Below are 14,803 nucleotides of genomic sequence, written 5' to 3' on the forward strand. Positions count from 1 at the left end.
TCAAATTTTTATAAATGGTTTTTGGCTCTAAATCTGGCAGATTAAAACTGAAGATACATCTGACATATAGCATAAAACATCATAAAAGAACAACTTTTCCCCAGTGATTAATAGACATATTACCTCCATATTCATTACTATTTTGCTGTATTTACTTTAGTTAATATGTTAAGTTTACCTATGTAATTTTTGTTGCTAAATCATCTAAAACAAAACTGCAAAAACTGCACCATAGGTATTTTAGAGGAAGCATATTCTAATATAATCCTTTCAAACCATGACTAGATATCAATTTTGTAATATCCAGAAGAGAATATAAAGTTAAATATCTCCCATTATTCCCCAATGTATGTACTTTTGAAAATCTAGATTCCAGTCCAGATGCACAAAATAAACTATGTCATTAATCACTATCAGCAATGTTCTATTCTCACATTGGTACTAACTGTGCAATTTCAGAAAGAATCATTAAGATGTTGTGATGAGGGAGTTGGAGTGACAGCACAGCGGTTAGGGCGTTTGCCTTGCACGCTGCCGACCCGGGTTAGATTCCCAGCATCCCATATGGTCCCCTGAGCACTGCTAGGGGTGATTCCTGAGTACAGAGCCAGGAGTAACCCCTGTGCATCACCGGGTGTAACCCAAAAAGCAAAAAAAAAAAAAAAAGTGATGAATGCAGAGATTTGAAATACTTATTTCAAAAAGCTGGCCAGAACATCAAAATATTTTGCCAGAGAAAAATCAGAGACAGCAGTTCCTTTATAAAATGTCATGTTATCAGTGGGAAAAATCCAAACAAACTATGTGATATTCCAAATTACTTAGAGAAGCACAAGACAGACACAGATGTCAAAGCACCCACTGTTTTCTACTAAGGCCTTGAAATCAGGGTGGTCTAACAACCATTCTATAAACTGCAATATAAATCCCAACTACATTTTTCTTAAGAGCTGGACATGCTTCAGCCTCTCTGACTAACATTCAAAGTATTGAGCTAAAAACTATAATCAACAGGCAGCTGTCATCACAAAATGTTTTAGTCAGCCTATAAAAGTTACATTTGTTTAAGATAAGAGAGGAATTTCTAGAAGGGAGAAAGCAAGATATAAAAGAATTCACAATAAAAGATGACTGGTTTCTTCTAATCTTCTTAGTTCAACTGTCTAATAAAGTATCTGTAAGCTTTTATTTGCTCTACTCTGTTTTTAAAGATAAATAAAATTAAATTACGGATATAAAATACCTATACATAAAAGACAATGATCTAACTATAAAGAAAAAGCAATGACCTGCCACTGACCAAATATAACTGCAAATTCACTGAAATTCTATTCTCAAACAAACAACAAAGACTGTTCCTACAGAAACTCAAATGCAATAACGTATTTTCTATGTGGGTAAAGCTATTAAGATATTTCTTAAAATGAGAAATGTTCTAAGGTTGGGGTTATAGTTTAGAGACAGAGTACATACATAAATTCTGGGATTAATCTTCAGCATCATAAACAGGTAAAAAGAATGCTGTTCTAGGACTAGGGAGACAGATCAATGTGTTGGAGCACAAACCTTGGCATGCTAAGAGTACAGGTTCAATCCCCAGAACCATGTGATCTCAAGCACAGCAATGCTATGAGCACTGAGCAGGGAGTAACCCCAAGCTAGTTGGGAGTAACTCAAAAAACAAGCAAAAGAATATTGTTCTATTTTCTCCTTCAATAACTACACATTTTGGGCCAAGAATGTAGCTCAGTGTTAGGTCACTTGCCTTGCATGTGTGAACCCTTAGGTTCAATCCTTAGCACAAGAAAAAGAAAGCTAACAAAGGACTTCCCCTATAATATAATATTCCTATTTGGCATCATTTAGTATGTATTTTGGAGACATTCAAAATGTTTTCCAAACAAATTTGTGGCAACAGAATAGCCAGATCCAAAAATTACCCACAAGGTAATACTAAATAGAAATGTTCCACTTTTGAACAGTGGGGGAAACTGGTACTAAAAATCAAGAACACTAACAATGCCTCATTCATCCCATCTACATCATAAATTTGTATTAAATTCAATGCAATAACTACAAAATAGGAGGCTGGAGCAATAGCATAGCAGGTAGGGAGTTTGCCTTGCATGCGGCCGAGCCGGGTTAGATTCCCAGCATCCCATATGGTCCTCTGAGCACCGCCAGGAGTAATTCCTGAGTGAAGAGCCAGGAGTAACCCCTGTGCATCGCCAGGTGTGACCCAAAAAGGAACAAAAAAAACTACAAAATAGTAGTCAAAAAACTTTTGCTTTTTTTTTTTTTAAATAAATCATAGTTTAAGTAGGTTTATTTATTTGATTAGAAAGAAAAGGTCACTCATGGTCAACAAAGGGTTGAAGAGATGGTTCAGCAGGTGGGGTGTTTGCCCTGCACACAGCTGACTGGTACCTGAGCCCCACCAGGAGTTAATTCCTTAGTGCAGAGCCAGGAGTTAATCCCGAACACTGCCAGGTGTGGACCCAAAACAATAAAAAAAATACCAACCTAAACCAAGAGATTGATATGCTCCTTTAATTCACTGCTAGTAAGACATAGCACATCCAATGACTTAGAAATTTTGCTTTACACCACTTTCCCACTAGTTGGTCTTCCAATTATATGCTACTCTAAAATCAATGATCAGGCCACCAATAAAGATGAAAGGTGAGGGTGGGGAACATTAGGAAGGTTTAGTTCTACATATCAGGAGTTATTTATTTCAAACATCTGCTGCACAAAATTCTCACAGACCAAAAAACAAACCAAGCCACAGTAAAAGCATAATTATGACCAAAAAATGAACTATTTCAAAACTGACACTGTAAATTGTTTTAGCAAAAAATACAATTTCAAGTTTCAAGGGGCCAGAAAGATAGAACAGGGTTAGGATTTGCCTTCCATGCAGTCAACTCTAATTCAATCTGCAGCAATGCATGGTCCCCTCCCATCCTACAAAGCACGGCTGGGAGCAACCCCCGAGGACAGAGCTGGGAGTAGTCCCAAGCACCTGTGAGTATGGTCTAAACACCCAAGGCTCACCCAAAAATCTATAATTTCATGTAGCTTGTCTATATCAAGCTAAAAATTTTCTGCACACCAAAGGAAACAATAAAATGAAAAAGTAATCTGAAAGATGGGAGAAAATAGTTAAAATCATTCATCTTAATAAGAAGTTAATATACAAAATACAAAGAGTTCATATGCCTCAAGAACAAATAACAATCTGATTTTTTTAAAAAATGAGAAGGAAAGATGTAACAATAGGCTGAAGTTCATGCATTCCATGGTCCAAAGCCCCACCAGGAGTGAACCCTGAGCACCACTGGGTATAGCTATGCTTCCCATGCTCACCCTTCAAACTGGATAAATGAGCTGAATAAACATTTTTCCAAATAAATCATACAGATTTCCTATATGAAAGATTTATGATCACCTCTAACAGAAATCAAAACAATGAGTTATCACCACACACCTGCTAGAATGGCTATTAAAAAATAACAAGGGTTGTCAAGAATATGAAATGATGGAAAACCAGAGGAGGGTTCTCAAAAATGGAAAATGTAACTACTATATATCAGCAGTTCTACTTCATATTTATCTGAAGAAAAAGAACACACTAACTTCTGCTTTTGTTACATTGTTATTTAAAACAGGTAAACAACAGAATCAAGTTAAGTGTCTATCAGTGATAAACAGATAAAGATGTGGTGTGAATTCACACATCAGACACATATCATAGGATCTCCTTACATGTGAACTAAAGACACCTGTCTCATACAGACAACAGACTGGTAATTTCAAGGGCAGCAGAAGAGATGCAAAAGGGAAGAAGGTCTTTAAACAATTCCAACTCCCAGTTACAAAATAACTCACTGCATGGAGATTATAGTAAGTAAAACCATGTTGTATATTTGAAAGTTGCTATGAGAGCAGATCTAAAAATTTTCATCGAGGCAGGTGCGGTAGATAGCTTGCCTTGCACACAGTTCATCAGATTCAATCCCCAGCATCCCACTTAGTCCCCCAAGCATCCCCAGGAGTAGCTGAGCACAGAGCCAAGAGTGACCCTGAGCACTGCTAGGTGTGGGCCCCATCCCCACCTCCCCTCATCCCCACATTTTGTGGCCCACATCCCCACCAAAAAAAATTTTTTTAAGGTTTCCATCACTAGGCCAAGGATGTGTAGCTCAGTAGCAGAGCACATGCTTAGCATGTGTGAGACTCTGGGTTCAATCCCTAGCACCACAAAAATACTCTTTTATTATGGAAAAAAGGCTTTTAATTATATGATAAAGGATTTTAAACTAGATGGCTGTGAGGATCATTTTACAGTTAATACACACACACTCTTTGTTTCACTGCTGATAATGTTAATGTCAATGTAACTGTTATGTCAATTAGATCTAAATATAATTTTTTAATGTACAGGTACCACACCTGTCAGTGCTGAAGCCATGTATGTGGTGCCAAGGAAGTGAATCCATCTCACACAGGTGCTCTACCACTTCAGCCACACCTCCAGTCTTCTAAAACCATTTTTTCCCCTCTATGGATGGACAGCCCACTGTTGGTACCAACCTCAAGAAGGCCAGCTTTTGTGGTCACAACCAACATGTCAGAATTTCCTTCATCTTCCATAGTAAGCAACTCCTCAACTGGCGAAGATGCTCGAAACTGGAATGGTGTACTTGCGCCACGAATTTCACCCTTATGGGTAACATAACAGAACTGATAAAATTCTCCATCATCATTTGGAAGGTAATATCCTAAGAGAAAGATTTTTTGAAATTCAGTTTTGTAATATTTCCCACCTCTTTGTTCCAAAAAGGTAGATAATACAGGAAAGCTAAGAAATAAATTATCAAAACAATGGCTTCCCCACTCATACCTAACCACACCCAAAAATTTCCTATCACAGGTTTACGCTTATATTCTCAGAATTTCCTTTCTCCATATTTTCCTGGCCAAGCCAATTATAGGGCAGAGGCAAATACGTAGTCTCCACTGGGGCAGAGGGAGGAGGTTTGAAGGGGAGGCTACTGATGAACAGGAAAGGACAACAACAACAAAAATCCAGAAGTTAGAAGTCTTTCCTCAAATTTAACATTTGTTAACTACAAAACATTTTATGACACCCATGTAAAAAAAAAAAACCTAGCCATAACCTATTTTTTACATTCCTTTCCAGGGGCTGTGGAGACAGCGCATGCTCTGCATGCACGAGCCCTGGTTTCAATCTCTCTGCATGGTCCCAGAGCACTGCACCCTGAAAGCTGTGCCCTGCCCACAAAAAAAAAAAAAAAAAAAAAAAATCCTTTTTTAAGCAAATCAGCTTCCCTTAGACTAACATTCTCATAACTGGCTTACAGTATCATGGAATTCTTAGCATCACCCCTCTAGTTGTAATTGCTATTCCCTCCACACAGGTTACAGTACCATCCCACTACAGAAAGACCCCTCCTGTTCTCTGCTCCCACTCCTCCTTCACCTTTCCTCGGGTAACCACCATAGCTGACCTCATTTTTTCTTGCCAATTTATTTGCTCCAGCAACTCATACTGTAGATTAGCAAAGTCATCGGTAATTGCCTTTCACTTCCTGATTTCATTTTGATACTACAGCTTCTTTATCCAATCATCACTTAGACTGAGTCTATGATGCGTCTATTGTGCATAATGCTACTGTTCCAGATCAGTGTTACACATCCCTCAGGTAAATGTTTAGGAGTCACAATGCTGGATTGTAAGAAATTTCCCTTTTTCTTTTTCTAAGGAATTGCCATATCCTTTTTTAGAGGGTGGACCAATTTACATTCTGACCACGGGTACCAGAGCTCCTTTTCTCTACCTTTTCACCAACACATTTCTGACAACACATCTATATTTATTTGAAATATAGATCATCTTATTGTGATTTTACTTAGCATTTTCCTAATAAAAATGATACTGAGCATATTTTTTTCCAATGGGCTGTCTGTATATCATCTTCAGAGTAATGTCTGTTCATAAATGTCTTTTGCCCACTTTCTGACTTGTCTGCTTGCTTTTGTTGTTTAAATATGACTATGGATATTAAAAGCTCCTGTCAGATGAATGATGTGCAAACATCTTCTCCCAGTTACTAGGGAAATGTTTCGATAAGTGTCTTTTACTATGGAATGTCCTTTGTTTCTGAATAGGGGCCACACTCAGCAATGTTCTCCCACCAATGTTCCGACTTGGCAATGCAGGCTGCAGTTTGTTGGACAGAGGCAGGCACTGCAGGGCAAGGGGCCGTGACGGTTACACCCTGTGTGTTTGGAGAGGAGGAGCGGCATGGGCAAGCAGTGCCTTGGGTCAACCACAGGACTTTCCTCATGCAGGGCTTCCCACATGATTCTCTTTTAACATTTTGTGAGACTCAAGACTTTGTTGAGACTTTGGCTCTTGTATTTACCAGAGACATAAGTCTTTTGTTTTCTTTTTGTGTGCTATCCTTTTACAGTTTGAGAAACTTAAAAAACTCTAACCACACAAATCCAGAAGCAGTGACAATATCAAATGTTGACAACGATGTAGAACAAGAACTCTCATTTTCCGCTGCTAGAAACACAAAACAGTATTGCTCCATTAGAAGGCCCTCATTTCTTACAAACTAAACACTCTTACCATAACACCTAGCAATTCGATCCCTTGGTACTTATCCAATACAAAAAGTTGTGTGTAAACATTTACAGCTGCTTTATTCACAACTGTCAAAACATGGAGGCAGATGAGATGCTTTTAATAGAAAAATAAATTTACAAAATAAGGAACATCTATATAATTGACCATTACTAATGACTTTTTCTGCAATTTATTGCTTATGCACTGTATGATGCTGATACAGAGTCCATAAACTTTACCAGACCTAAACAGCATATGTTACTATAACCAACACTCAAACTGTAACCCACACTAAAAATCAGACTTGCTCCAGGGATGGAGCTTAGCCCATGCATATGAGGACCTGGATTTAATCCCAGACTCCAAAGAAAATTTATTTGCTTTAGTAAAACGCTTTAGTATTCGATATCCCAAAAACAGTATCAAGTCTCACTTGTTACTGATACCCACTTGAGCAAATCAATGAACAAAGGGGCGACAGTGCTACAGTGCTACAGTGCTACAATGCAGTAAAACTCTTAGTCAAGGGTCTAGGGGGTGGCTCTGAGGCTAAAAGCACCTTTCCTGGAAGCATGTAGCTGTTAAGTTTGACCCCCAGTCCACCCACACACAGAGCCAGGAATATGAAAGCACTGTAAATAAAGTGTGCAACCCTCAGTGAGCACAGCAACTGAAAAGAATGTGCAAGCACTGAGGCTGGGAGTCCAATTCCCCCAAAGAGCACAACTAAATGTGTGCAATCCCTAACAAGTTCTCCAAAGAAAGTGTGGAATCCTCAAGCAAGCACCAAGGTTAGGAATTTTGAGCACCACATCCAAATATGAAGGCACTATGTATAAGTTCATGCAACCACTTGTCATTACAAGAGCAGCAACAAAAGAGAGGAAAATAAAAAATATTTTCAAATTAAATATTTTGTAAATAAAATACAAAGATAAAACAATCATAATACAAAACCACTGGATAGCAAATCCAATGCTAAGAGTTCTAAGCATTTTTTAATCAGTACAGATTGCCAATACAAAAATTAATTCTATCTTACTATTTCCAACTTATTCCTATAAAATGGAAATACTATATAAATCCTATTATCTTTGTGTTTTCATATTGAGTATTCTCCTCCCTCTTAATTTGTTGTATTTTTTCTAGTATCATAAATAGTACTGTTTTATCGTTTGGAAAAAATATCATCAGAAGAACCAGGGAGAAAAATAAAGTTTAATAATAAAAGTTAAGCTCACAGGCAAAAGATTTTTCAAATGTTTTTATAAAATACCATCCATGTGGCCTACACTATTTATATTCTTATATTAATTTGTCTTAAATATCCTGGACATGCTAAATAGTTATTTGCAGTAAAGTACATCTTAAATGGTAATACAACTTCCACTGACTTGCAGTTTTCAGTTCTTACCTTGAAATGCTAATACACAATTGACTGTTGATCCTTCTACATAATTTTCAGGCATAGGGGACCATAAAAATGTGTAATAGTCACGAGCAGTGCTCCATCCAACCTAAAAGAAAATAAAATGTTTACATTATAAGTAGACAGTTTAAAATTAAATGACAAAGCATCATTGTATTGCACCCTATGCTTTTAATAAGATTACAAATTATGATTCTTTTAACAAGTATATCAAACCTAACACTACAATAAAACTAAGTAATCGAGGGTTGTTATGGACTCAGTTCAAAAAACTGGAGTGCATGTTTTGCAGGTGAGAGTCTGGTGAAGCCCTGGCACCAGGGGTCCCTAAGCAACTAGCATGCACTACCAAATGTGACCCAGAACAAAAATTCATGGGGGCCAGTGAAATAGTACAGCAGCTAAGATGCTTGCCTTGCATGCAGTTGGCACAGGTTCTATCCGAGGCACCCCATAGGGTTTCCCAAGCACTGCCAGGAGTAATTCCTGGACACAGAGTCAGGAGTAAGGTCTGGGCAATGCTGGATATGGCCCCAAAACAAAATTAGAGAAACAGAAGTCTCTGTATCAAAATGCAATTTGGTATCAACTTCTCAAGGAGTCTTGTTTGCGGGTCTGCTATTCTTTTAATATTTACCCATTCTGTGTCATACCTGATCTATCATTTATAGCAATCTCTTGTCTGTTCCATCAATTAGAAGTAACATACAGAGAATTTGTAAAGAGACAAGCGATACAAGGGGACAGATTTGGGGAGGAGGTAAAGAGAGAGATACACAAGCCCTACCTACAGTAGGAAAGAGAAACTAAATCTGTGGGCTATGTAAAGCCAGTCAAGATACCCAAGAAATACAACTAAAAAAATCAACCCAAAAAACCCCATACATTTGTGAAACAGCAAAATTTAGACCAAACTAATAACAGATTATCTCCAGGAGGTGGGAGTTCAAAGGATAAGGACATTAATTTTCTTTCTTTTGTTTACACTTTATTATAGCTTTAAAAATGATATTATCAAGATTATTATTTAAAAGAAAAACAAAGCTAAAATGCCTAAGTATACAGAGAAAGAATATAATGCTGAATCTTAGAAACAGAAAGTATAAATATACCTCCATGAGATAAAAATACTGGGTCAGGAATATGGTTCAAAGAGCTGGCCCTTTGCACATGCTGTACAGTCCACCCTACTTCACCCCCAGTCAGGAGCAACCCCTAAGCACCAAGCCAGGAGTGCCCCTGAACACTGCCAGGTGTGGCAAATACATAAATAACACACAGACAGAATATAATGAAGCAGAGGTAGAAGGGAGAATAAGGCAGGAAAAGAAAACCAGAAGAGAAATAGGGAAAACAATGAAAGGAAACAAACTCTTGAGAGAAGAATCAAACATATCACTGCTCAGTATCGAAAAAAAATATGTAATAAAAACACAACAAAACTAAAGTGGGGCCAGAGAAGTGAGGCACTTGTTTTGCATGCAACTGACCCAGGTTTAATCCCCAGCATCCCATACGGTCCCAAGCACTTCCAGGAGTGATTCCTGAGTGCAGCACCAGGAGTTAACATCTGAGCATTACCAGTTATGGTGGAAAATAAAGTTAGTTTTAATCAGTTGTCAATCAAATGCTATGAGAACAGTGCCTAACTGAGAGGTGTTGTGTGCCTACAGTTACGCCTGACACATAAACACTGCACTCTCAACTTCCTCAGAAGTCTACAAGGCACCTTCTAAAGTACAAGAATATAAGACAGGGCTGAAGAGATAGCAGGGGTCAAGGCCCTTGCCTTGCATGTACATGACCCCAGTTTGATCCCCAGTACTCCATATGGTCCCCGCAAAAGCAGTGCCAGGAGTGATCATGAGCACAACCAGGGCCCAAAATCTACATGAATGAAGTAAAAATTAAAAATGAAGAAAAAAGAACACACAATAACAACTCATGACTTTTAGATTAATATAATTATTTTATAATGTAATTTAATTTGTTCCAAGAGCAAATCAAAGTATGCTTGTGCACATACATAACTAAGATCAAATCAAATTCGTAAACACAAACAGAATAATAAAACTCAAAAATATAGCATGTGACACAACAATTTAGTACATCTGTCTGACTTAAAGACATGGCAGTGGGTGCAGTTCTAAACCTTTTTCTGTACTGTAACTTCATCACTACAATTTGTTGGGAAATTCTTGTTAATTTTTGGATAATCCGATCTCTCACCTAACCAGACTGTCAAAGAAAGTCTTTAAGGTCAGTTCATGAAATTCAAATTTACAACTACCAAGTCAAAGATAAATTTGAATGATAACCTTCTGAAGCTCAATTCCCAACCATAAAACATAACTATTAGTGAAATATCTTTGCAAAGAACAAAATAATAAATATGTACTGTGTTGATTTTAGTTGTAATTAAAACTAGTCAATACTAAAAGAGAGGAAGTAAAAAAAAAAAACTAAAAGGAAAAATAACCTCTACGGCCAGGGCTAAGATGCCTGCCCTGCACTCACGAAACCCAATTCAATCCTTGGCACCAGAGGGATCTGGTCCCCCAGAGCAGCAGTGACCCTGAGCACAAAGCCAGGAGTAGCCAAGTATGGCCCAAGCCTCCCTCCACAATCTCCCAGACAATAATGTTTAAAAACTTCCAGCTCAAGTAACAGCCTTTATCTGGCTCCACTCAATTTCCTTCCCACTTCAACTTCATGTTCAATTAACCATCTTACTACACCCCAAACCACAGTAGTGTCCTTTGTCCTCCTGATTTCCTACTTGTGCCCAGTGCCCAAGTTCCCACCAAGTTCCAATATCCAGTCTGAATAATAGTCACTTAATTCTTCACTCACATTTCTGGGTCCTGGGTAAGTCAGCAATATCCTATTTAACCTATTCCAGCTCACTCTGACTTGCTCCCATGGTAGAAAGAACAAATTTTTTTCATATTTAAGTATTCCCCACACTTAAGCACATCACCTTTCTCCTGCACTCAATCTACTCAAAGCTCCAAAATGAGCTCCAGTCCCAATTCATTCATCTGCTAAGTCCTTGGAGTCTACTTATGGGATCATTAGCCATAACTGATTGCCTTCCCAACTGAAGGTTTTCATCATCTCTTCTAGAAAATTAGGAGTGTTCTCTTTGCCTTTATTCTCTATTTTAATTAAAATTTGTCTTACTGAGCACTACAAGATTAAAGTTCACTTCTGAATTTTATTCATCGCTGCTTAAAAACTATTTTTCAACCAAACATTAAAACAATCCACAACATGATCCAAACCAAACCCCCACAATTCATCTTCTAAACTATCCCATGTAAATTCAATTCCTACTTTCTCAAGCATATCAAACACTTTCATTATCTGGGGACTTTCTGCCTGCCTAGCTGTCACCATCGTATCTATTAAAATCATCTTTGAGAGGGCCAAGGATATAGCTCATTTTTAAAGCACATGCTTCCCAAGCCCTGGGTTTGACCCTTAGACACAAAAACAACTAAGGAAACAAATAAAAGTCATTTTTAAGAATCTGCAGTACACGGGGCTGGAGCGATAGCACAATAGGTATGGCATTTGCCTTGCAGGCAGCCGACACGGGTTTCTGATTCCCAGCATCCCTTATGGTCCCCTGAGCACCGCCAGGAGTGATTCCTGAGTGCAGAGACAGAAGTAACCCCTGTGCAATGCCGGGTGTGACCCCCCCAAAAAAAAAATCTGCAGTACAGTATGTTTAAAAAAAACATAAATACCATAAATCTGGTAAAGATATTTTCAAAAACTTACCTATGAAAAGAACGAATAAACATTTTTATATTATGCATTGTCTATAGACTCTGATAATAAAGATGTCCAATAGTAAAAATGTAATTAAATGAAGTGCACAATGTATCAACAGCACATATTGTTATACATATGTATATGTATTATGGTAAGTGTATGTAACTATATGCTACTGTGCTATAATTGTTAATGATGGTAATATTTCTTCTTTCTTAATCCTTATCTTCTAGAAGTTCTAGTACATTCTTGAATTTATATTGAGTTTTAAATATCATGTAGGCAAAAAAGGTGGAAAGAGTATGTTTAAAATTATTAATTGTTATATTTATGTATTTATTGCTCAGAGGAAAGTTAAGGTTCTCGGAGTTCAGAAAAACTGGTGTAGCATCATCACAGCAAAACCTAAAGCACCAGAGAATAATCCGCTGTAAATCAGGTCATATAAAACAAAGTCCTATACGGCATAATAAGTTACTGAGTCTTGTGTAAACCACAATTTGAAAGTTTCAAACACAAAATATTATATTGTAAACTTTTTTTTTTTTGGGTCACACCCGATGATGCACCGGGTTCACTCCTGGCTCTGAACTCAGGAATTACCCCTGGCGGTGCTCATCCCATTCCCATATGGGATGCTGGGAATCGAACCTGGGTTGGCCGAGTACAAGGCAAACACCCTACCAGCTGTGCTATCACTCCAGCCCCTGTTGTAAACATTTTTGCTTTTTGGGTCACTCCTGGCTCATGCACTCAGGAATTACCCCTGGAGGTGCTCAGGGGACCATAAGGGATGATGCTGGGAATCGAACCCAGTTTGGTAGCATGCAAGACAAATGCCCTACCCACTGTGCTATCACTCCAGCCCCTGTAAACATTTTTTAATGTTCACCAAAGTGGACAATACCACCCTGCAGTAGGGTGTTAGAATTACTGGGGTTGGGGTCTTGTCTCCGGTATAACTGGAGTATGCTGTTTGCTTAAATAAGATATACTACTAGCGGGGTGTTAATTGACTTCCTCTTTCTGCAAAGAGAACCTCTGGTTTAGATTTTTTATTGTAGATTACAGTTTACATAACACTTGAAGAATAGACAGAGGTGATGGGGCAAAAGAATGAAATAAGGGTAAATGAAGGCTAATAATCTTGGAAGGCATAAACCAGGAAAAGAATATTAAGGACACAGAAATATACAGGCAGTAATATGGAAAAATCTGTGTTTGGACTAATTTTTTTTACCATCCCCCCTTGTTTATAATCACAATTTTTTTTTAACAAACTAAATGCTGGTTTTTCCCGCTGTTTTGTTTTAGGGCCATACCTGACAGTGCACAGGACTTAATCCTGACTCTGCAACCAGGGAATCTCCCCCAAGTAAGCTTGGGGGACCATACGGGGTGCCAGGGATTGACCTGGGATTAGCTGCATGCCTGAAGTACTCTTCCTCTGGCCCCTGGTGTTTCCGTAAATTTTAAAGGAAAAATCATCATCTACTGGTCCTGCTCCAAAGACTCAAGATCAAATCTTGAAAAAAATCAACCAGCCCCAAAACTTTCTTGGATACACCAATCACAGGAGGGACCTCTGGGGTGACGAGGGGCAGATAGACAGTTCCTGCCCTGCTGAACACCTGGTAGCCACAGTCTTACCCTGACAACTGCTGCATGCCTACAGCCAGACTCCATCCTCCAACTCGAGAGATGCCATACTGCTGAAAATATCAGGTACATGGGGATCTTGGGCCTTCTTGGAGTCAGGGTGTGCAACCTCCCCTCACCCCACCCTGTACTTCTGGAAACCCCAGCAGCCAGGCCCATGTTAAATCACCACCACCATGTAAGCTCACTGCCCAGTTAAATATTCTGATTTTTCTGGAATGACATCTCAAACTCTACAATACTGACATCCCAGTAGGAGCATACTAGATAGGAATGTAACGTAGAATCCAACTAAACTTGGTTAAAAAAAATATTAACACATAAGGCTTATCTAGCAACATTTCTACACCTGCAGATCAAGGACTAAAATTTTCTAAAAGAACGCTAAGAGGCCACGGAGACGCTTAACTGCTACAGCACAAGTCTGGCATACAAGCAGCCCAGAATCTGCTCCCCTGCACCACACGGCCCTCCAGGAAGTTCCAAAGAATAGCCAGGGGGTTGGCTGAATACCATGAGAGTGGCCCCCAAGATCACTGAATATTGCTTGATGGCCCAAAAATCAAATTTTTATTGTTCAGACATTTCTAACATTTTTACGATTCAGACATTCATATTTTGGGTCTCTATGACAAGCCCAAAAAGCTGAAATCACCAGGGGCTGGGGACAGCTCAAAAAGCTGGCCATAAATCAGATCCCCAGCACCACACTGCCCCCCGCCCCATCTCCAAGGGCCATCAGGGGTAGCCCTGGTGGCCACCAAGCACCTGTGGGCCGGGAAGCACTGCACCCTTGGGTTTGCACACAAACCATTGGACCCTCATATTCAGGTCAAGTATCTCTGGGAAAGACTGTGCTTAAGTAGCCCCACACTAATACCCCTAGCCCCCAAAAAACAGCTATGAATTTCAGAAAACACATTTACAGTGAAGCACCACTGTAGTGATTTCAGTAAAATTTTCAAGCAAATATACACAAAATATAAGAAAAAAAACGAGTTTACTAATTATGGAAAACAGATCCTTTTATAAAAGCATAAAATGTAATGTGAGCAAATATAAACCATGCAGGACAACTGAAAGAGATAACATGACTTTAAAACCTGTAAAAAATGAATTATAAATGAAATGAAAAAATGGCTTATGACACATTACCCCAAAGGAAAAGATCATTTTAGTTTGGAGGGAAGAAACAAAATAAACAGAAGGAAAATTTAAAAATGTAAAATAATTTTCACAAATCCTTGAATAAAGTTGAACCTTCTACATTTACA

General features: G+C 38.5%; 1 protein-coding gene across 2 annotated transcripts in view; it reads right to left on the reverse strand.

The window, feature by feature from the left end:
- TAX1BP1 (Tax1 binding protein 1) overlaps positions 1-14,803 on the reverse strand; it is a 54,797-nt gene that overhangs the window by 31,848 nt on the left and 8,146 nt on the right. For both annotated transcript variants that reach the window (XM_004604054.2, XM_055125789.1), the window contains exons 3-4: positions 8,076-8,178; positions 4,597-4,784 (exon numbers count right to left, since the gene is read on the reverse strand). In XM_004604054.2, coding sequence (XP_004604111.2) covers positions 4,597-4,784; positions 8,076-8,178 — 291 coding nt within the window. The remainder of the gene's footprint in view (positions 1-4,596; positions 4,785-8,075; positions 8,179-14,803) is intronic.

Source organism: Sorex araneus, chromosome 1, assembly GCF_027595985.1.
Source record: "Sorex araneus isolate mSorAra2 chromosome 1, mSorAra2.pri, whole genome shotgun sequence".
In the NCBI taxonomy this organism is placed as follows: Eukaryota; Metazoa; Chordata; class Mammalia; order Eulipotyphla; family Soricidae; genus Sorex; species Sorex araneus.